This window comes from Varanus komodoensis, unplaced genomic scaffold (genome assembly GCF_004798865.1).
Source record: "Varanus komodoensis strain SLA01 unplaced genomic scaffold, ASM479886v1 scaffold6_4, whole genome shotgun sequence".
Taxonomy (NCBI): Eukaryota; Metazoa; Chordata; class Lepidosauria; order Squamata; family Varanidae; genus Varanus; species Varanus komodoensis.
This window is the reverse complement of record NW_025336347.1, coordinates 17,809,364-17,831,745: the sequence shown is the minus strand read 5'-3', so window position 1 is coordinate 17,831,745 and position 22,382 is coordinate 17,809,364. Positions and strand designations below refer to the sequence as shown.

Below are 22,382 nucleotides of genomic sequence, written 5' to 3'. Positions count from 1 at the left end.
CAATGCTTTCTAGCATATGTAACTCTGAAATTTAAGGACAAAACTACACTTGACACAGGAGAGACAGACACTGACCCCCAAAGGCCTTTTTTGGCCTGAAAAATCTATTGGGGTAACTCGGCTCCCCATTATCCCTGGCTGCTTGAAGATCTTTGCACCCTCAGCAGAAAAGAAGCACAGGCCTGGGCCACCTTGAACTTCCATTGGCCTGAAACCACTTTGCCAAACTGTAAATCACCTTGGGAACCTTGGCGGAAAGGCTGTATATAAAAATAATAAAATTGCATAACTTTATAAGCTTCCCCACTCTCCCCTTGAGATCTTGCCTTGCTCCACTGTACTATTGTCTGACCTCTTTCTTTTTTTTTATAATACAGGCCGCAAAGAATATAATTGGCCAGCATGGACTTCATTTTACTCAAGATATTTCTGATGCATACAAGCATCTTCATAGGTGTCTTACTGATTCTGTGTGCCTCCATCTATATGCTGTGGCCTTCAGTGTTCCTTACAATCTTTAGATGGTAAGTTGCCTGAAAAGGCTGCAAGGCACCAGTGCCTGCTGTGAATCATGACAAATATGGAGGCCCACCTAGGTGAGTGGCCATCATCCAGAGGAGGCAGACAGGTATCCAAGGGACCAGAGACAGAAAACACGACCTGAGGACCAAGTGTCATGTTACATTTATTGTGCTGCCAGCAGCTGAGCCTGGTTTCTTCTCCTCTCCATTAATGGACACATTATTCCTATTCCATTGCATGTGTGTCCCACTTTGTTGCCTCTTGCAAGTAATGCACAGGGGCTTACAGGGTCCTTCTCCTCTCGGTTTTATCCTCATGACAGACCTAAGGGACAGTGACAGACCCAAGTCAGCCAGTGAACTTCATGAGCAGGTGAGGACTAGAACCTGGATCTCTGGAGTCCCGGGCCACTCACTATAATCACTACACCATACGTGGTCCCAATTCAGACTGGAATGCCCATGCATTCTCCCTCTGTTTCTCTCCCCAACTTTCTGCTCAGTCAGGATTTAAAAATTAATCCCTGTGCAAGGGATGGGTCCACATAGGTGTGGTAAAGGAGATTTGGAGGGGTGGGGGACTCGTAAGCCCTTATCTTAATTGGGCCCATGTGCGTGTACTCTGGGGTAAGGGGAAGGGATCAATTCACAGAAAGCATAGATGGTAGCCAGGGTACATAGCATGCAAGATGGAGTTCATTTAGCATCTTCTAAACCAGACTTAGGAGGAGAACCAGCTACTACCTCTCTCCTGGAATTGTTGGTATAGCAAAACAAAAGGGCCCTGCCCCTTGCACCCCCTGGGGACAGAGAAACCATTTTGAGACTATGAACAAGCTCTTCTCCTCAACAGCCCAGTTTCCCCAGTTCAAAAGGCTTTCTCCCGTAGCCTCTCTAATCTTAGCAGTAGTTGCCACGAAGCACTCCTTCCTTCCTCTTCACTCTCTTCTTTCCTGATGTGCATTTCTTTTAGGTATTTATTTCAACATTCCTGACAAAAAACTCTCCCTAAGGCAGCTTAGAAGATAACCAAACTGGTATACCCTACGATATTTTAACCCATACCATAGAAAAAATGTAAAATGTGAAACACTCATGAAATAAATACCTTAAATTTAAAACACTGACATAGGGAAGCATCCCACATCTTCCCAGCAAACATAACATGCAGTTCACCTGCCAAAGAACTGAGACCTTTTCTGTACTTCAAACCCAGGGTCTGCACAGACTGCAGAAGCAACCCTTGCATCCTGCTCCTTCGCTACACAAGAACATTTTTTTTACCATGAAAAAAGTCATGTATTAAATTTTAGATCAATGCAAACCAAAATGAAACCCTCATGAAAAGTCACAAACCCCCAATACTATAGCTATTCCAGAGCACTTATGCCTGGTTAGTATAATATATGGAAACACAATAATATACAAACCCTGGGAGAAAACCCAGTGTGAAGGATGCATTTTCCTTCTGCAATGAAAATGGAAGAGGAAGCTGCAATAAAGCAGTGGGTTTGAACTCTTTATGTAAAGAAAACCTAGACTCATCAAGAGAGACCTCATAATCATTATCTCAACTAGATGATGGAAACTTTTATTTTAATGTTTATGTTTCCTCTACCTTTTTACTGAGTTTGTACAATCAGGAAAGGAAAATAAAACAGTGGTTGGTTTAACAAACCAGCCATACCTGGTGTGGATAATTATGGAAATGAGGCATTGTGGGACAGAAAGGTGGCTTCTTTTCCTTCCCCATCATGCAAATCCAGCCAAGACTCTGGTTTAACAGCTCTTGGCTGCTATGGGGGGATGAAGTAATCACACCTGTACAAACAGGGGAGCTGGTAGTAATTCTATGCTGTACTAAACTGGTATCTAACAGATGCAACTCTCAGCACATAAGGACATCACCTAACACCAAATCTCTCCATTAAACTTCCACCAAGCGCCATTAAATTCAAACAGCACATTCCTTAGTCTCTCCCAGACCTAGTGGATGGCCCCAGGAGACTAGCTCTGTAAGATCAGTATGTCCTGCTGCCCCCCCCCCCCCCCAAAATCACTAGTTTCTCTCTAGGTTAACTGGCTGCAGTTTCCCTTCCCGCCACTCTCTGGGAAAGCACTGTGGAGAACGGCAGTCAATCCCACCTCAAGCGTCCTTTTGGGAGGTGCCAAGATGGAGTCTGCCTCTGGCTTTCTTAGTGTGAGCCTGCACTCAGCACCTGAGGGCTTCTTGTCAGCGGGCTCAGTGCATGCTCAGAGAAAGCCAGATCTTAAAGTCATTAGCAGGTACTTCCACAACACTTTCGTAGGGATGCTTCATCAGAAGAAAGTTCCCCTCCAAGTTCATTTGATTCACTTCTCTAATAAATCTTTTTCCCAACCTGGCACCCACCAGATGTGGACACAATGGGTGGGGGTTATGGGAGCTGGAGTCCAGCATATCTGAAAGGCACCAAGTTTGGGAAGCATAGTTAAGATCATGACTACCTGTCCATCACAAATGTGCAAGGTGGACCTTTCAGACTGATTCCCTCACTTCTTGCTTTAGATAGACAGCAGAGTTAGTTTTATGAATGAGCTTTTATAGAATTCTATTCTTACTCTTAGGTACCTCTGAGTTCTTTGCTTTATTGATTTTCTGTTATTTTACTATTATAATTATTTATTATTGTTCCTGTTGTAAGCTGTGTTTAAACATTTATATGAAGTAGGAATGTTTTGGCTTACATGTTCCCTAATTGTGGCATAAAGGCACTTTAAGAGCTTTCTTCCCAAAGGTGCTAATCTCATGTATCTACTTTTGATTTCATTGCAAAATAGAGATCCAAGTACTAGACCTAGAGGGCTTTATTTCCTGCTTTTCTAGTGTATAACCTTTAGGTGGCTCTGTGGTATAGCATAATGGTGCAAATACACAAGGGAAAAAGTGGTTTATTTCACTTCTATCGCCTGGAGTAGTGTTGTCCATGGGGTCGCGACAGGTCGGACACGACTTCGCGACTAACAACAACAACAATTAAATGCCACAGCTTCCCTCCTCTTAAAAATGCTTATTGAAAGTGCTTATTAAACAGAAAAGTGAACCTGGAGGGTTACAACATTGTCTAAAGAACCCGTAAGCAGCCATGACTAAAGAAAAATAAATGTGCAACGAATTCTTCATGTAAAAAAGCCCTAAGGTGATTTCTGGTGCTTTGCAAAGTTCAGTCCTGCTCCCATCATTGCAGGAAGGCTGTGAGTTGTGCTCCGCATGAGACAGGAATTGCTTTACCACTGCTCAAGTGCTCCCACTGGAATGACTGTGGAAAATTGGGGTACATTTTATGAAACATGGAATATTTCGCCAAAAAGTCCCCATTCCCCCCATCCTGGAGGTCCTAGAATGAGCAAGTGTAAAGGGAGAGTTTGAAATTGATTGTTGGGGCAGGATTATAATCCAGTAAGTCAGTCAACAAAGTGAAGTTAAGGTAACTGTGGTGGTGAGGTAAGCGGAGAACCAGCTTAGCCTGCCTGGGCCAGACCAGTGATGGCACGTGAGCTCTTCTGGCAGCTCTTTGGGGCAACATGTGCAGTTTTCTGCAATACAAAAACATGCTCCAGCCTCACACAATGACCCATCCCTGGATCAGTTCAAATCCATACTTCAGGATACAGCTGAAAGGAGGAATTCTGGGCTTGTGGACTTGTCTGTAGAAAGCTTTTCTCAGAGCTACACCTCTTTTCTTCCCTTGTTCCTTTTGGAAGGAATTTCCGTCTAGCATTGCATGGCAATTGGCTATGTTGAAGAGGCTCCCTATGTTGAAGAGGCTTCTGAACTGAAGCATGAATGTAAATTTCATTTCATTTCCTTATGCATTTGTGTTATTTGCACCTCATTTGCTTTGTGAGGGCAAACACATCTGCAGGTTGCCAGGCTGGGAAGGTCAGAGGAATGAATGAATATATGACATCTTTGCAGTTCTGGAAATTATCTTACTAGTAACACGGACCTCCTAAGGAGTTGGTTCACACGTGGTACAGTCATTTCTAAGAGCTGCAGAAGCAAAAAAAAAAAAAAAAACCCAAGAAATACCTGCATGATTATCTCTTGTCTATTTATCTTGACGGTCTCTTTGCCTTTAGGTACCTTTGTTGGAGAAATGGTTTAAAAGTGAGATATGCGCAACATGAGGGCTACAAGTTCTGCTACTTCTCCAGAGGGAAGCCTGGCTTTGATCCATCCATCCTGATGCTGCATGGGTTCTCACTCAGCAAGAGCATGTGGTTATTGACACTTGAAGTATGTTCACCTTGTTTGTTCTATTAGACAACCACACAGAAGTTGCTGCAAAAGAATAACTCTGATATGTTAGTGGGCAGGAACAGATAAACCTCAGCAGCCAGCCAGCTCTACTTTCCTCCCACAAGTAATATTTCCCCACTATTTTAAGGGACCTTCTTCCATGGCTGACATATATTTTACTATAGCCTCAGCATACAAGCATGTTTCTAGTTCTCATGGCCTTCTGTAAAGAAGACTATTTGATTCTGTAAGCCATCGGTTCTCTGGATTCCAGTGGAATGGAAACATGCCCGCAACTGTTAAATTTCACAAATTGCAATTGCACGACTGTTTAGCATCAAGCAAAACACAGAAACATTATTATTACATCATCATCATCATCATCATCATCATCATTATTATTATTATTATTACATACCCTGCCTTTTTGCTTCTTCCAAGGAGCCCAAGGCAGCTTACACAGACCTCCTCCACTCCATTTTATTCTCACAGCTGCACCACTGTGAGGTGGGTTAGGCTCAGAATGAATGGCTGGTCCAAAGTCACCCAGTGAGCTTCATGGCCAAGTGGGAACTAGAACCTGGATCTACTGCGTCCCCAGTCCAGCACTCCAACCACCACACCACATGGGCTCAATGTATCACCATCACATACACCCGAGTTTACAATAGAGGCTGTTCCCCATCCATCTCAGTGGCAAAGTGCAGCATGGTTACATCGTGGGCAAATTTCCTTCCCATCATGGAAAAATGGTTGTCTTCTCCCAGGTCGTCTTTGGCATGGTTTTATTTGGACTGTCCCAGGATGTTTTTAAAATAAAGTTTTCAATCCAGCCTAAAGTTACTTTCCCAGTGAAAACTTCCTCCCCATCCATCAGGGCATTTGGATATGAAATTTTGCAGCTGGCCGAAGAGGTGCTCATGGGCAGGCTGGAGATCAGGCACCTTATTGGGGGAGTGAAGCAGAGTCCAGGTTGCTATTCGATTTGCCAGGCTGCTTAGATGAATGAAAGCAGTCCAGCAGAGCCTGCCAGGGCCCAGGGCTCCTTGGCTCACATGGCCCGGCTGCTGAAGGGCTGCAAGGCCTCCCCTGCACATGATGAGGTGGAATGACAGTATCAGAAAGCTCAGGCTGATTGCTTTCACTTGACAGTAGAAATAAGGTAGTGCAGCCCTGCAGCTTAATGTATTCGTTTCCTCATGTTTGCAGTAAGATTTTAACTTTTCATGAATATACCATTGTACTATAAAGTGGAGGTGGGATTATGTTCCTAATTCTTAATGGTCTTCTGGATTATTACCATGTCTGGCGAGTCTTCAGCCATCTCTCTTTACCCTTCTCTTGATGTAATAACGTCGGAGGTCTCCCAATTTTGAGAGGAGCGTCTGTGTGTGCCTATGTTTAATTGAGTCAGATTTGGACACCATCACCCTGGAGCTCTTTCCTTATGCGCGGGTAAAACCACATGATTGGCAACAACGAATTGTGTTAATGAAGGTAATTGAACTGTGCCCAATGGGCACCCATCCAGACAGGAGAATGTTACAATATTTGTTAAAACTTGTAGAGAAGGAAGCATCAGAAAGCCAGCTTCAATGACCAGTGTTGCATTCAGAAGGCCTAATTCCTGGTGTTTCTCTCCCCACCCTGGCCCAAGTATTTGCCAAAGGACACGCACCTGATCTGTGTTGACCTGCCTGGACACGGGGAAACCACGTGTTTGCCTGGAGATGACTACACACCAGTTGATCAGGCTAAACGGCTACACCAGGTAAGCATGTTCTTCCGAGCAGCATTTTCCAGTTGGGTGCCTGCTGCATGTTCAAATTGTGGCATTCCTGCCATGGGGATAATGGGGACTGGAGTCCAAAGATTCCAGGGGGCACCAGGTTGGACCCCTATTTGGGCGATCAAAACCACATAGTTACAATGAATTGAAGCAGGGCAGTGAGCCATTTTGTGAACTAGGTTTGATACATCAAATGGACTCCCTATTCCACTTGGCCATGTCAAGTGGTGTCTGGTTATTCTGGCTAGCCCAGCTAGTTATTCTGGTCCCTCAGGCAGCTCTCCCCATCTCTGGCAGCAAAAGTAGAATGATAATTAGCCATTTCCTACCCTTCATAAGCCCCCAAATCCAAGACCTGAGGCAGCCTCCTCACTCTGCCTGATAGGGCTGTCCCAGCATGGGGAGGGTCCCATTGCCATGCCGCCAGTCATGCTCTGGGGGGCACCTCTGCAGCTGGGGGGCTTCCTTGGGGGATCCTCTGTAAATGTGCCCCCCAGCGGTAACATCACCTGTGATACAGAACTGCAATCCTGCAGGTTTCGGCATCACTGCCAGGGGGCTACAAGCATGGAGCAGGCTGTTGTGAGCAGTCCTTTCCCTCTTCCCTCTCATTCCAAAACTCAAGGCAATCCTTTAAAAGTGCTGTTCTTTCCTTACAGATAACAGAACAGTTTGAGCTCTCAATAGTCTTCCACCAAAGCTGAAAAGAGAAGCCCCTGCTCATGTAAAAGGCTGACTCTAAACTGGAAAGTTTTCCCAATCCCTCCCTATCCAGTAAAGCATGAGTCCTCAAACTATGGCCCAGGGCCCGGATCCGGCCCGCCACACCCATTTATCCAGCCCGCCATGCCCCTTTGGACCCGCCGCACGCCCGTGCCCACATGCGTGCCCACCTTGCCCTGTGCACAGAGAGGCAGCGGTTTGCTCACTCGGAGAAAATGGCCTCCAAGCAAGCAAGCCGCTGCCTCGTGCGCCCGCCTCACGGTGCATGCCCGCCCCCGCCTCGCCTCGCCTCGCCTCCCCTCCCCGCATTGCACGCCCCACACGTGCCGCCCCGCCCCCGCGCCGCCCCGTACGCGCTGCCGGTGCCACCCTTCTGGCCCGCGCCCAGCACCAGCAGCTTTCGACTGGCCTCTGGTGGAACAGTTTGAGGACCCCTGCAGTAAAGCCTCTGGTCCCACCCAGGGGTGTCTCTCGCTCCTTAAGGGCCAGACGGTGTGAACTGTGAAGCCCCTGCAGTGGTGCAGCTTGCTTTTCCCGATGCTTCCACACAGGCCAAGGACTGGGTCCCGTAGCCAAGCCTAGTGCCCATCCTGTGACACACAGAGATTCAATCCCCCCACACACGCAGGCGCTTCTAATGCGCCCTTTCCCTACTTGCCCTCCCGCCCCCTGAGATCGGCGGCAGAGGCCCTCCTCGCAAACCCTCTGTGAAAGACGTTAGGAGACAGAGTACCCGGAGGAGGGCCTTCTCTGTGGTGGCGCCCCAACTATGGAATGCACTCCCCAGAGAGGTCCGCCTGGCGCCGTCGTTATTTGTTTTTCGGCGCCAGGTCAAGACCTTTTCATTTCAACAATATTTTAATATGTTTTAATATTGAATGTTATTGTTGTATTTTATTAATTTGCAGCCAGTGTGGATGGTCAATTTATTCATGTTGTAAGCCATCCAGAGACGCAAGTAATTGGCCGGCATACAAATTTTATAAATACATACATACACACATGCATCCCTGCTTTGGCTGGGGCATGCACTGCTGCCCTCTCTCCTGGCAGGATGCATGCATGAGCCATCCTGGCTGTTGTGCACAAGGCAACTGTGTTGCTGCCGTTTGCTGCCACACCAGTCCCAGTTGCTCCATACAAAGCTGCCAGAGGCAGCCCACAGGGTGCCTTCATCCGCGCTTCTCGTTCCAGTTTGTTGAGTGCACTGGCCTGAGCAGAAAGCCTTTCCACCTGGTCGGCCTCTCCATGGGCGGGATGGTGGCTGGGGTTTACGCCGCTCTCTACCCGTCGGACGTCTGCGCCTTGTCCCTGCTTTGCCCAGCAGGTGAGTGCCCACCTGTTGGCTTTTATTTTGAAGTGATTCTGTGGGCTTCTAAAGAGGCCTAACCTGGAATAAAGAGGCCAGGATGCCTGGTTCAGTCTCAGGATAGGGGTGCCCAACCTTTATGGCCCCCGAGTGTGTATCCTGTACTGGATGGCAGTTGCATGTGTGTGCAAAAATGCACACACACGCAGCGCACATGCACAAACACTGTTTTGCCTAGACATGTCATGAGCCAGGATTCCTACTTTGTGCATTCAGAAGCGCCAGACCGTTTTCCTTGCCAAGCGTTCTTTATTGACCAAAAACACCAAACACCCAGAAGGAATCTCTGAGCATGCGCAGAGTGGTTTGCTGAACTCAGTCTAGGACTCGCCCCGAGGAATTCTCCCCACGAGCAGGCCTGGGCCCCAAGGAGGGGCCTTCTGAAAGCGAGCATATCCCTCTCCGTGTGCCGATCCTCTTATTGGCCACCCTCCTCTGCTGATGCCCCTTCACGGGGTCAAGAGCCAGGGCTGCCCGGTGTGTGTCTGAGAAGCTCCCCAGCTCCAGCGGTACATCCTGGTTATTCCCAGGGACTGCCTGCCCCCCAGGAGCCTGGCCTTGAGATAGGACACTTCTCTCATCTGTGTCTCAGCCAGGCCCACATCCCACCCCCTCCAGTTCTCCTTCAGCTTCCGGTTCTGGTTCCCCTGAAGCCCAGCCAGCAGCCCTTGAGAACGAGCGCCCAAATCCGCCACCTTTCTCACCCCCAACAATACACATGCTCGCACCTTCTGTATCCCTACACCCAATCCGAAGGTCTGGGGTGCAGAACATTTTTGGTCCCCGGGGCTACAGGCTGTGCCAGATGGGTGGCTGGGGGTGCATATATGTATATGCAGGCACACCAAGCCCACACACACACACACACACACACACACAATCTTCCTCTATCGCAGATGGGGACGCGTCACTGGAGTGTCCTCCCCTCTTCTCCTTTCTTCCTGTTCTCAGGTAGCATCTGCCCCCTCTCCCCCATACCATGCCACCATCTTCAGGCCATGCAGACTCTTACACACACACACACACACACACACACACACGCTTTTGCTTCTCTTAGGCATTGCAGTTGCCAATGAAATTGTTATCACTGTGCCACTAGTTGCAGTGGGGACATTGTGATCCTGCATATCTGGGGTGCCTCTCCCAACCCCCAGGGATCCTCTGCAAAATCCCTGTTTAGCAGCTCTGAAAGCACACGCCTTCTGCATGCCCACCCTGTCTTCAAGGAAAGTGGGCAGGGGCCCTGGGGCTCTGCAGGCTGCACGGCAAGTGACTGAGGGCCACCTGTGGCCCATGGAATGCAGGTTGCGTGGCCCTGCGCTAGAACACATTGTGCCTGGGACAAATAGGAAAGGTGACGGCTGTTGGGGCATTAAGATACCATTTATGCCACCTGGTTCCTAGCTTACAACATCCCTAATGGGGGATAACGATTTTGAGGGATATTGGGGTTTTGGTGGCATTAAAATTAATGAGATGAAGGCCCTCCTCAGGTATGGCAGCCTCTGAGGCAGAAGCCAGTTCTTTGCTCTGCCTTTCACTACCAGACACACGCACACACGCACGCACGCTCACGTGTGGAGGTCAGCACAAACACAGTCCCATTGTGGCTAACTCCGCTGCCTTCCTCTTTGCCTGGCAGTTCTCAGGTTACCATTATTTGGAGGTCACAATAAGATGAAAGAAGGTGAAGCTCTTCCTGGCAGACTAATCCAGTGCTGGCAAACAGACAAAGAAACAAAGGCAAACACTGCTGGGGCACAGGCAGGCCCTTGCCGCACAGGTGTGGGCAGCCCTCGGGCCTCCCCCTTCAGCCCCCCTCCCCCAGGTCTTGGCTGCTCTCAGTGTGAGCGGAACTGGTTGCATGAACTGCGTGTTCTCTCCCAATCCACAGGGGTGAGGAATCCAAAGGATAACAAGTTTATTACTCACTTGAAGGAGCTGGAGGAGAGCCACAAGCTTGTTGGCAACAACCCTCTCATTCCTCTCAACGTGCAGCAAGGAGTAGAGCTTTACAAACTCTCGGTATACCATCGCTGCAGGATATCCAAGCAGGTGAAAAGCAATGCTGCAAAGAATATGAAATTTGAAATTGCAGTATAAAACTGTAAGAAACATAGCCTCCCCTTTCTATCCTCCTCCTCCCCATCATCATCTTTACTACTATTAATAACATATGTGCATCAATGTAATTTCTGGTTTGTGTAGCACCTGTCCTTGTACAAAGTGCCTTATGCTTCTTACAAGTTTATCTTGGAAGTTGAGAATCTATTTCTCCCAAGCTGGTGTTCTCCAGATGTTTGGAAGTACCAGTATTCATAACTATTGGCTATTTTGGTTCAGGCTTATGAGAGTTGAGATTCAGAACATCTGGAGCATACCACATTGGGAAGGATGTCTTAGGAGTGACTTATTCAAAGTCATTCAGTGCGTTCTGTGGCTGACTGTAGATTTGAAGTTTGGCTTCCCACATCATTCCATCCCTTACGCCACAAGGGCAGCGAATCCGCTGTGTGTTTCCTCAGAGGTAAGTTCCTCGGAGTTTAATGGAGTTCACTCACAGGTTTGACCTTGTTCCAGCCACCTGAGGACCATCTCCTGGGCTGTGGCTTATGTCCCACATTCAGCGTGGCCGTGGAGTCATAGTGCCCAGATTGAGAATTATCCACAAACAACATTTGGGCATCTTTTGTGAGCCTTCTTCCAATTCAGTTTTGAAAGCACATGTTCTGCTTCCTGGGAAAAGAAAAGGCTATCAATGGCCGCTAGTCCCTGACTGGGTTCACATAACACAGCAACCCACCATGGGTTACTACCTACAATTGTTTGTGGTGCCATGTGAACCAGACTGGTGCCCATACAGTGGCTTGTTTAGGGGCAACAAGCTACTCCGGCAACTCCTGGCTTGTTCTTAGGGTTGCTGTACCCACAATGGGTCCAAATCCAGATGGCCAGCTGCACTGTGGGCATCAGGACTCCTCCAGAGGAGGCTGCTGGTGCAACCCTGTCCTGCTTGTGAGCTTTCCATAAGCATCTGAGGGGTCCTGGTGGGAACAGAATGCTGGATAGGCTTTTGTTTAACCCAGTATGGATCTTTCCATGGTGCGTCTGTTATCCCACAAGGTGGTCCTTGCCCAGAATCATTCAGTGGGAACCTCCCATGCTGAGCTGCCCTGGTCAGGAAGTTATACAAATCCACCCCCCCCCCCCCGGCCGCCCCATAGTGCACATGGATGGTTTGGAGAGAAAAAATTGAACTGCTTACCCACACACCATATAGAAGCACCCCATGCAACCCGGGCTGCCCCCATGCCGGCCTCCCCATCGCATGGCGCACCTACCTGCATGGAGCTGCCTCGCCGCAGGCACTCCTTATTTATTAGAGCTTTGTCCCGGCCCAGAAAGGCTCTCTCCTTGCAGCCACTTGCACTGAACAGGCGGATTTCAGGGTCAAGGCAGCATTGTGCAGGATGGTGGGGAGCTCGGGGTCCTGCTCCCGCTTCCCCTTCTCCAGGCCTCTTCTCCAGGCCCCCCTCCAGGCCCCTGCTCCCGCTTCCCCTTCTCCAGGCCCCTTCCACCACTCGTGGAAAGCCACTGACTGAGGCTCATGGCTCTTAGCCACTGGGTACTGGGTCCAGGTAAGAACACCACTGCTGCGTGCCCTGACCCTAACTGCCTCCCACTGTTTTTCCCTAGTTCCTAAAGGCATTTCTCAAACAACGGGAACAAGAGAACAAATTTTACGAAAAATGTAAGTACAGCAGCGAGAGTGGTATGGCTGGTTCAACTTTTAAGATTTGCGAACATTATGGGTTCAAGGTGCTGGGCTGCAACATATTTCAGCCCCCTTCTAACTGGAAAAGTACCAGCCATGCTTCCATGGCCAGCCTCATGCCATCCTTCCACTGCCATGTCCAAGAGACCCAGAATGCCCCCACCTGAGGGAAGGGGACCCTCATGCTGCACAGGATTGGCGCGAAGGGTCAAGGGCAGACGGGTTGCGCAGAGGTGAGGAGCAGCAGGCACATCTGCGGCCTGGAAACGAACCCGCACAGGGGTGCAGTCCTTGGGAATGGAAGGACACGTTGCTCACCCGCAGCTCAGGAGGGGCGGGGAGGAACTGAGGGGCGGAAGGCCGAGGAGAGAGCTGCGTGCAGTGCCAGGCCTTCTGCTCCCTCACACGTTCTGGGCTCTTTGCTGCATGTTGCTGGTTTGCAACAGGAGGTCAAGGACAAGCTGCCCGTCCCAACTTGATGGAAACATTCTCAGAGGTCTGCATAATTGACAAAAATATGAACAACCTGGGGATGCGGCAAGTTGTTTGGGGAGAAAAGAACATTTCGGAAATTACTAGGAAATGTGCTGTTTTCTTGATCACCAGTTGATCCTAAACTTGCTTATATTTAGAACAGGGCCCCCAGCCTTTTTGAAAAGATGGCTACATTTAGAAAGGCGTGCATGTTTGGCAAAAATGTGTCCCAGAATACTTACCTTAGGAGAAGTGCTCATGAAAATGCACAGAGAGCTTTGTTTGGGCTTTAAAAAGTCAAACTGATGTGGAAAAGGGGTACCATAAAGGGTCCTTGAGGAACTTCTATGGAGAGCCTTCTGCAGGAGCCCTCCTTGAAGGAAGTGAGGAGGGCTGTGAAAAGGAGAAGGGCCTTCTCAATGGTGGCGCCTCAGTTGTGGAATTCACTCCCCAGAGAGGTTTGCCTGGTGTCAACTCTTTTTTCTTTTCCAGTGCCAGACCAAGATTTTTATTTAACCAGTATTTTAATTGTTATTTTTAACATATATCTGATTTAATTGTATTTTAACCAAGTACTGTAAATTATGTTGCAAACCATCCAGAGATTTTCTATGGAAATCTAGATGGCACATAAATTTTAAAATAAATAACATGAGGTTGGAAAAAGCGAGGGGCTGCATGCCAGAATGCCCAAATGCATGGGTCCTCAAAACACGGCCCGCAGGCCGGATGCGGCCTGCCGTGCCCATATATCCGGCCCGCCATAGAGGTGTTGGACTCGCTGCATGCGCACAAACACGCACACCCATGCGTGTGGCAAGGCGGTGGCTTGCTCGTGTGGTGATCATTTTGGACTTGCTCGGAGAAAGCAATCTCCGCTCGCATGCAGCCCCACCCCGGCCCATGCCCCTGCACCCCCTTGGCAGCCTGCGCCCATCACCGGCACCTTTCGACTGGCCCCCCGTTGAAAAAGTTTGAGGACCCCTGCCCTAATGCGTCCCTCCATCCCTCTCTGGGCCCTTTTTTGCAGAAAGAGCAGTGTGTGTGAGTGAGAGAGGGGTGGGGAGAGGGAAGTCCTGTGCTGGGGGACTTGGTCCAGAAAAGTGGTCTGCAAAGACTTGATTGGGGCCGTGCCAGGATTGGCCAGCAGGAGGGAGGGGCGAGAAGAAAAGCAAGGGGCTCCCTTGCGTGAGAAGCCAGCTTGGGTGGCGTCTCCCTGGTACAACCTCATGGCTCTAGACTGGAGGCTGGATGTAGCAAATCTGTTTCTTGCTTGGAAAGGTTTTTCAGACTTCACCACTGAGAAGACCAGGTATAGTCTTCATGACCACATGAGCAAGATCACAGCTCCGACCCAGATCATCTGGGGGAAGAACGATCAAGTAGGTACCCTCTTTGCAGCATCATGGCAGCTCCAGGGATGGCATCAGCGAGGGGTCTTCTAAATCGGGGGAAAGCGTTGATTGCAGCGGTGGTGCTGCTGCACTGGCCAAGGGGGTGCTGGACTGAAAAGGGCGGCACGGCGCTCCCTCGCTGGGGGCGGGTTCTGTGCTCAGGACAAGCTCTGCTGTGGAGTGGAGGCCTGCGGGCGATGCCGGTGCCACGATCCAGAGGCACCGCAAGAGGGGCACAGCGAGGACTCTGGTGCACGCCTTGTTAAGCCGTCGCTTGCAGAGGCACGTGGAGGTGAGCCATCCGTGCGGCAGTTTGCAGCTAAAGACGTCTGCCACAACGGGCCACTCCAGGAGGATGGTTCCTCGCACCGCTCATCGAAAAGGCATTGTGCAGGTTTCCTGCCTTTCCCTCATTTTCTGTGTAAGAAAATAACGGAAGCGGCAGTGCCCAAACACCAGAGGCTTGCAAATGGAAGACGGTGAGGCCTGTTGCGCATCATACCAACCCATCCGACAAGGAACAGAGAGCGGATTGTTTGCTGAACAACTCACAGTGCACCCGACGGATGCTCAGGTTCCCTGTGGACTGTTCCCTGCTTCCTTCCCCCTCAGTCCTCCACTCACGCCCTAGAGAACATGGCAGCCGAGACTCCCCCCCCACCCCGCTGCAACCGCAAACCCCTGTTTGCTCACCTTGGCTTTTTTCCTTCCCCACCCAATTTTTCTGCGACATCTTCTTTTATGATCTGAGTTCACAGCCAGTAATGGGCCTCTTCAAAAGGAAACTGGAGGGGGAAGAAAGAGGGGAAAGCCATGGAGAGTGCAAGTGATCTCCGGGTTACACTGCTACCTGGGCACTGGCGGGGCAGCTGTCACTGGTGGCAGCCTCAGCAAGTGCTTTTTGCCACTGTGGCTGAACAACTTGTGGACTGCTTCCTGCAGCCCACAGTTGGGTTGGTCAGCAGGGTTCAGATGGCCTGACAACCCACCATGTGGCCGACACCCCCAGAGCAAGCCGTGCACAACCCAGAATACTTTTCCAGACTTCCCCCATTTGAAATGGCCATTCAAAATTCCAGGCATTCAGATTTATCAAGACTGCATTTGTGTGGCACAGAATGTTAGTGGGTCCATTTGGTAGATGAAAGGAACAAACCCAGAGACACGATTTAATTGGGTTATTAAATTGGGTTATTTGTTCTTAGGATTGGCAGAGGCCTGGCCATGCTGCCTGATTTTTTCCTCCTGGTCCACTTGCCCAGAGTGTTGGCCGTGGGTGCAGGGTCAGAAGCCCACCACAATGCAGGCCCCTTTCTCCACACCCCGGATGTGTCACTGCTCTGCCCTGGCCCTGGCCCTGCCCTGCGTCTCCAAGGGATCCCGCAGAGTGAGGCTGGCTGCACAGCCTGGGCTGGCAATGCAATTCCAAATCCCAGGGCTGCTGGCAACCTGCCCGCTTGAGCCCTTGCCTTCAAGCAAGCAAGCAAGCAAGCAAGCAAGCAAGCAAGCAAGCAAGCAAGCAAGCAAGCAAGCAGTGATCACGTTGGCTTGCTTTGTGATTCCGAGCAGCTCTCCCCATATCTCTCAAGCCCATCTGCTTGTGCCCTACGGAGGGTCACACTTGGCGAGGTGGGGGTGGTGGGACATGCAGCCAAACTCACTCTTGCCCTTTTGGTCTCCGTGAAGGATCTAACCATGTCCCCCCAGTGTGTGCCTTTATAGGCATCAGTGGCGGCTGGGGGGGGGGGGATCCTTTTTTCCCTGTTTCTCACCAAAGCTAAGTTCTTGCCAAGCCTGCAGTGTGGGGAGGGGAGGGGAGAGGAGAGGAGGGGAGGGGAGGGGAGGAGGTGGATGGTCCATTCCTCCCACCTTCCCTCCAGACCACCAGGCGCCCATTCCCTTGCCACTCAATTCCCCATGGGATGTGGGGAAGGGTCTTCTTTACCAAAAATCGCAGAGGCCCAGTCCCATCTAGCAGCCTCCCTCAGCAGCGAATGAAAGCAAAGCAGGGCGCACCGGCTCCTCCTTTTTGCTGTGGTGCTTCTGCTCCACGTTTGCTTGCCTTCCTCCTTGCTGGTGCCTCGTTCTCGTGTCACTTCCTCATTTCCCTCTTGCTCCTCTTCATCTTGCTGCTGGTTCATCGAGGCAGCCACAGCACTGGTCTTGTCTGATCCTCTCAGGCCTTGCTCTGTGGGCCTCTGGGGGACCAGAGTGGGGAGAGGCCCTAGGGCCCCCCCAGTCCACCTCCCCTCCATCCTGCACCCACCAATCTAGCTGGCCATCCAAACGGCTTGATGCTCTCAGGCCTTGAGGCATCCCGCTCCAGAACAAGAGCCACACCTGCTGCTTCCCTCCTTCCTCTCCGGCCACCTGGACATGCTCACGCTCACAGTCATGGGCTCCCCGGCAAGCCAGGAACTCAATCTGCAATTTTTTTTTTTTTTTGCTGAAGAATAGCTATGACTACCAACACTTACCAAACTACATATGCATGAGTCTGTTTACAAGAAAAGGTGGGTGCTTTGTCCATCTGTCTCTGTTTATACTTGCAAGGTGCTGCTTAGAATAAAGCACTGATCCAAACGTTTTCCCCCAGAAGCCTTGCATTCCACTCTGAATCCTTGCATTGCTCTTCAGCACTCTTGATGCCCTTTCTGCGGCCATTTAATGCTGGACACCAGGAATTTACATGCTGTATTTTCATTCTTTCTACTCAGATACTGGATCCATCTGGAGCGGAAATTTTAGCCAGTGGTATTCCAGATACTCAAGTGCACATGCTGGAGAAATGTGGGCACTGCATAATATTTGATTGTCCCAAGAAAACCGCAGAGCTCCTCTTGGACTTCTACAATTCAAATTGTGCCATGAAGAATAAGATCCTGGCATGAGTTAAGAATCACATAATTCTGATATTGAGCATCCAACTTGAAGAGAAGAACAATGGAGATGACATTACATATGTTACATTTCTACAGTGGTTTACTCAAAATGTAGCTGTTCCTTGCACAGGTGTTTGTGTTCAGCCTTATTTCTTGCTTTTATTACATTATACCCTGTGATGCGGGGCCACGATGGTGACTGACTATCCTCCTTGTGAGATTGATCAAAGATCTTACAGGTATAATGGACCAACAAGAAGGATGGCAATTTCATATTGATTTGCATTTTATATGAATGGGCAGTTTTATATTGACTTTGTGCTTAGAAATAAACCTGTCCATTCATGTAGAATGTATATGAACAGGGCTTTCTTGCTTTCTCTCTCTTTTTCATACTATTAATTTTTTGATCACTCTAAATAGAAGAATAAAGTGAGGAAAGAAAATTACAGTGGTACCTTGGCTCACAAACTTAATCCGTTCCACGACTCTGGTTGTGACCCAAATTGGTTGGGACCCAAGTCAAATTTCCCCATAAGGTTCAATGTAAATAAGGTTAATCCATTCTGTTACTTTTTTTTTTAAATCAGAAATGTTGAAACAAAGTGACAAAGTACTGTACCGTACAGTGCAGAATACTAACCTAGGTAGGGGGAGATTTTGTTTTGAGGGAGAATCCCCCTCCATAAGGACACTGGGGAGATCTCTTTCAGGGGTTTCCACTCTTTGTCTCCTAGCTGCAGGGTCAATTTTGGTGAAAAATCTGTCTATAGTCACTTGTTTTTTCCTGTGCTGCATAACCCTCCGGAAATGAGAGACGACGTTATTGTTCATCAGATTCGGCACTCTGTTTGTTACATTTATGTTGGGGTGGTGCTTCTCAAAGACCCTGGCATGGGCGTGCTCCTGCAGGAAAGACGGGCGCAATCTCGGCCATCTCCCCTCCCCCCCGATTGGGGAGATGGCCAGGATCGTAGTTCCGTTCGTGCAGGGAAGACGTGTGTGATCATAGATGTGCTTCTGCAGGAAAGACGGGCGCAGCACAGCACTGCCGTGATCACGCACATCTTCCCTTTATGAATGCGACTGCGATCATGGCCGTCTCCCCACTCAGGGGGGTGGGGAGATGGCTGCGAACTTGGTTGCCACCCAAAGCGGCATGACCCAAGTCAAAATTTTCATGAAATTTTTGTTCATGACCCAAGGTGTTCATAACCCAAGGCATTTGTGAGCCAAGGTACCACTGCACCATATTTTTCCGACTATAAGACGCCCCCATGTATAGGACGGCCCCCATTTTTTTACCGATCCCCAAGCGAGCAAGCTGCTGCATGCGCGCACCCGCCGCCTCCCTGCACGCATGTGCCTGTGCCAGTCTCCCCCCCCCAGCGTGCCCGCGCCTGCACCGGTCTCCCCCTGATCGCACCCATGCCCATCTCCCTCCAATCGTGCCTGCGCCTGTCTCCCCCCTGATCGCGCCCGTGCTCGCCTCCCCCTGATCGTACTTGCGCCCGCCTCCCCCCCGAGCACACCCACAATCATGCCAGTCTCCCCCCCAGCACACCTGCAGTTCTCCTCTCAGCCCCCCATGTATAAGACGCCCCTCCTTTTTTATGTAAATATTTTAAAGAAAAAGTATTGTCTTATACACAGAAAAATATGGTATTCACTGTAGAAGAGTCTCTGTTTTAAAGCCAGAACTGTAGGCACTCAGGATGGCTCTTCATGTCATCATTTTCATTTGGTACATATCAATATTCTCTCACCCCTGTCTTTTAAAAATGCTAACACTTCATGTTTGCGTTGCATCTGATGAAATCAGCCATAGTTCACAGCAGTGCATGCCAGAATGTTTTTCTTGGTTCTTGAGATGCCGCAAGACTCCTTGTTGTTCTCCTGTTTCTTGTCTTCCAAGAGGTAGCCTGCCAAAATTTCTAAGTGCTCTTCGCATCCCTTGTGTGCTCTGCAGCTGTGGTTACTCTTAAGACTATCAGGGCTTCACAGAGCAGATCAATAATGACAGACAAACAGCTCTGAAAAGTGGCTAGTCTGTACTTGTCAGTCTTGCCTTACAAAGTACTGGCACAACAGCACTTTGGATGCTTTCTGGGCAGAAAGCCAGATAAACTTGGCTAGGATCTCACATGAACTGAGTGTGTTCACCCTGCACAGGGCCGGCCCAGACCATTCTGCTGCCTGAGCAGGAGCGCCAAAAGGTGGGCATCCCTCCCCCCGCCCCGCCTACCTCCAGGTACATTTTACCTAAGGCTGGCCATGTTATTCTGGTGCATGCAGCAGAAGATCCCACCAGCAGCCCTCCCCATCGCTGGCAGTCAAGTGCAATGACAACACAATCTCTAACAATTGCCTGCCTTTTCATGACCCAAAAGGTGCAACCCCAGGCATTTGCCTCAGGGTAGGGCTGGTAACACAAGCCCGGACCAGACCCTTGGCAACGTGCATCAGTGTGGCTGGCCTGCAGAAACAGGAAATATTCCCTGAAGGCTGAACGTTGGAAAAACACTAGCATCAGGCACCTGGGAATATCTTTCATGGGATTCTATGCAGGAAACGAATGTTGTCAACTGTGCCCCAGTACTACATACTGGCATTTAATCTAAGGCGCAAGACAGCTGTTGTTGCTCCAGAGAAAACAGCATGCTTGGCTGTTTTAAAGCCAAAAACAGAAGTTTTATTTTGCTAACAGCAATGATCTAAGGAAGAAAGTGCTTTGCCCATGAAGGCACGATCGGGCAGTAAACAAGGGAGGCTGAACAATTAAAATCAAAGGCAGATGGACCCACCAATAATCGAATATTCCTTATGGCAAGGGTGGGAAATGTGCAGCCCTCCAGTGACAGCTGAACTGCAAGACCTGTAATTACTCTCCTTTGGATATATTGGTTAGGGCTTGTGGGAAGCACCGTTCAGCACCATACGGAGGGCCACTCATTCCATGCTCTAGCTCAGAGCTTTGTTGGGGAACTTCCTAGACACAGTTAAACAGAAGAATAAACTTCAAAATACAGAGCTGTTTTTTTGGACATGCACATGGTGGGCATGTCATGAGCAGAGCCAGCTGGAGCTGGGGGTCAGACTAGATGGCCCGGGAGATCCCTTCTGACCCACTCTGTTTCTATGTTTCCTCTAGCATAAAGGCCAAATTCAGTTTTGAAGGAGCCACCTTAGAGTGATCAGAGAGGCCAAAGGCAAAAAGCATTAGCTAGGTGTTCCCATAAGATAACAAAAATACCAGCATTTTGGATTTTACAGCTCTTCTGGCCTGTAACTAAGTCTTGGGAGAGGCATTTCAATCTCCAGAAATTGTAAAAAATGCAGAAAAACCCCTCTTCGGTGTGGCAGGCACGCTGATGCACGAAGAAGCGCTCCGGAAGGCTGAAAGGCCAAGCTCAGAGGCTGAAAAGCATCCACTGCGCAGTGCCAGTCACGGCGGCAGTGAATGCAACTGCTGGCGTACCCCGCTCCCTGCATTTTGTCTAGGCAGCCATTTTCTGCTGTCTGGTTTTTGGTCCAGCAAGGGGGAGAGAAGGAAGCTGAGGCACAACTCCATAGCCCCAACCTCCTCCCTGTCCTGGCATTCCACCCGCCCCGCCACAAGCCAAGTTGCAACCTCAGTGGGCACAGCCAGTGCAGTTCTTGCCACGTTGCCTGCAAGGAGCAGGGCAGGTGGGGGGGACTCCAAAAAGTGTGATGCTCCCCCAGAACGTTTTAGGAAGGGAAGCGGCATGGCATTTGCTCTCCAGTTCACCGGGCAGGGTGGAGAGAGAGAAGCCTTGCGGGTGGTGAGGGAGGTGGGAAGGCGACTGGAGCTTCTCCTCTGAGGTGCTGCTGTTTTGCCAAAGCCCCCTCCTCTTCCCCTCTGAAGCCGCTCCTTCGGGCTGCAGAACGGTATGGCAAGTTTTGCACACCGCCAGAAGGAACCACAATAGATAATATATGTGACACTTCTGAAGAAATCCTGGATCTGACAGCGGAAAGAGGGCAAGGAGAACAGTTTGGAGTGAGCATCGCATGGCATGCTGGTGAGCCGGGCATTACAGTGCTGGTGAAGACGCCGTGCGTTGGGTGCTCCCTGGACGCTGACGAAGTAAGCAGACAGTGTCCATGAAAACACGTGTTATTGAAAGCATGCTAATCTTTAAGACGCCACAGGATTCTTCGGTTTTGTTTGCCACCATCGCCCTGGAAATCACTGGGACAGATGGTGGCTCATTCCTTCAGCTTAGGAAGGGTCTTGGGATCAGATTGGGCAAAGTGCTGTGCAACAGAGAAGAAGACATGAAGAGCTGAGCTGGTATCTGTTGGCAACTCTGCAGGCCTCTTCGCAGGGGGTTAAAGAGGGGCTCTGGTTTTGCTGGTTTAGGGTGCTTCTGCTCAGCTTGTATATTTGCTAATAAACTAAACCATTTCTTAAAAGTCTCCAGTGATCTCATTTTCCAAACGAACCAAACCCCAAGTTAGCACAACCCCTTCAACCTGTCACAGCTTGTAGTCAGCGCCCACTTAGGGGTCATCAGTGCAGCTCCTTCTAAGAGCTCTTCCCAACACTCTGAGGCTGGTGGCTCCCTTGTCAGTGGGGCAGTGTATCCACTCCAGGTTTCTGTCTGAACTTTGAGGAACCTATCCACAGCACCAAACCTATTTGAGGCATGGTTCAGTGCCAGATATAGCTGCTTAAAACTCCAGGCTGAAACCTGGAGAGGACACCCCACCCCACTGATACTGGAATCTGGGGCAGAGTATGACCATCAGGACTAGTGGTCTGTGATAGCCATTTCTTCCATGAAGTTGTCTAATCTTCTTTTAAAGCTATTCGGGCTGCAGGTGGGGTTACCACAATTTGTAACACCAAATTTCACAAGTTAATGACGCATGGTGTAAAGAAGTAATACTTTTGCTCTGTCCTGAATCTTCCACCAATCATTGCGTTGTGTTACTTGACCTTTACCTTAAACTGAAGTGTCCAAACATTGCCACCTTTCTTCATATTGCTGCCCCTGGAGTATTCTGGATGCCGTGCCTGCACACTCCCCACCACCTGACACTTTTGATTCTGCACTTTAGAGTTCTCCCCTGGGTTTCTGTGCCAAGAGTCCCTGGCATCGGCCTTTCACCTGCCTGCTGGGGCCCTCTCCTGGCTTATCTTGGCATA

The 22,382-nt window shown here is 49.7% G+C and overlaps 1 protein-coding gene across 1 annotated transcript; it reads left to right on the top strand.

The window, feature by feature from the left end:
• The first annotated feature begins 402 nt into the window (after positions 1 to 402).
• LOC123034578 (monoacylglycerol lipase ABHD6-like) lies at positions 403 to 17,218 on the top strand. Its single transcript, XM_044452021.1, has 8 exons — positions 403 to 524; positions 4,644 to 4,800; positions 6,461 to 6,574; positions 8,510 to 8,642; positions 10,579 to 10,739; positions 12,381 to 12,435; positions 14,215 to 14,315; positions 17,045 to 17,218. Exons 1-8 carry the CDS (start codon positions 403 to 405, stop codon positions 17,216 to 17,218), a joined length of 1,017 nt encoding a protein of 338 aa, XP_044307956.1.
• Positions 17,219 to 22,382: the final 5,164 nt, after the last annotated feature.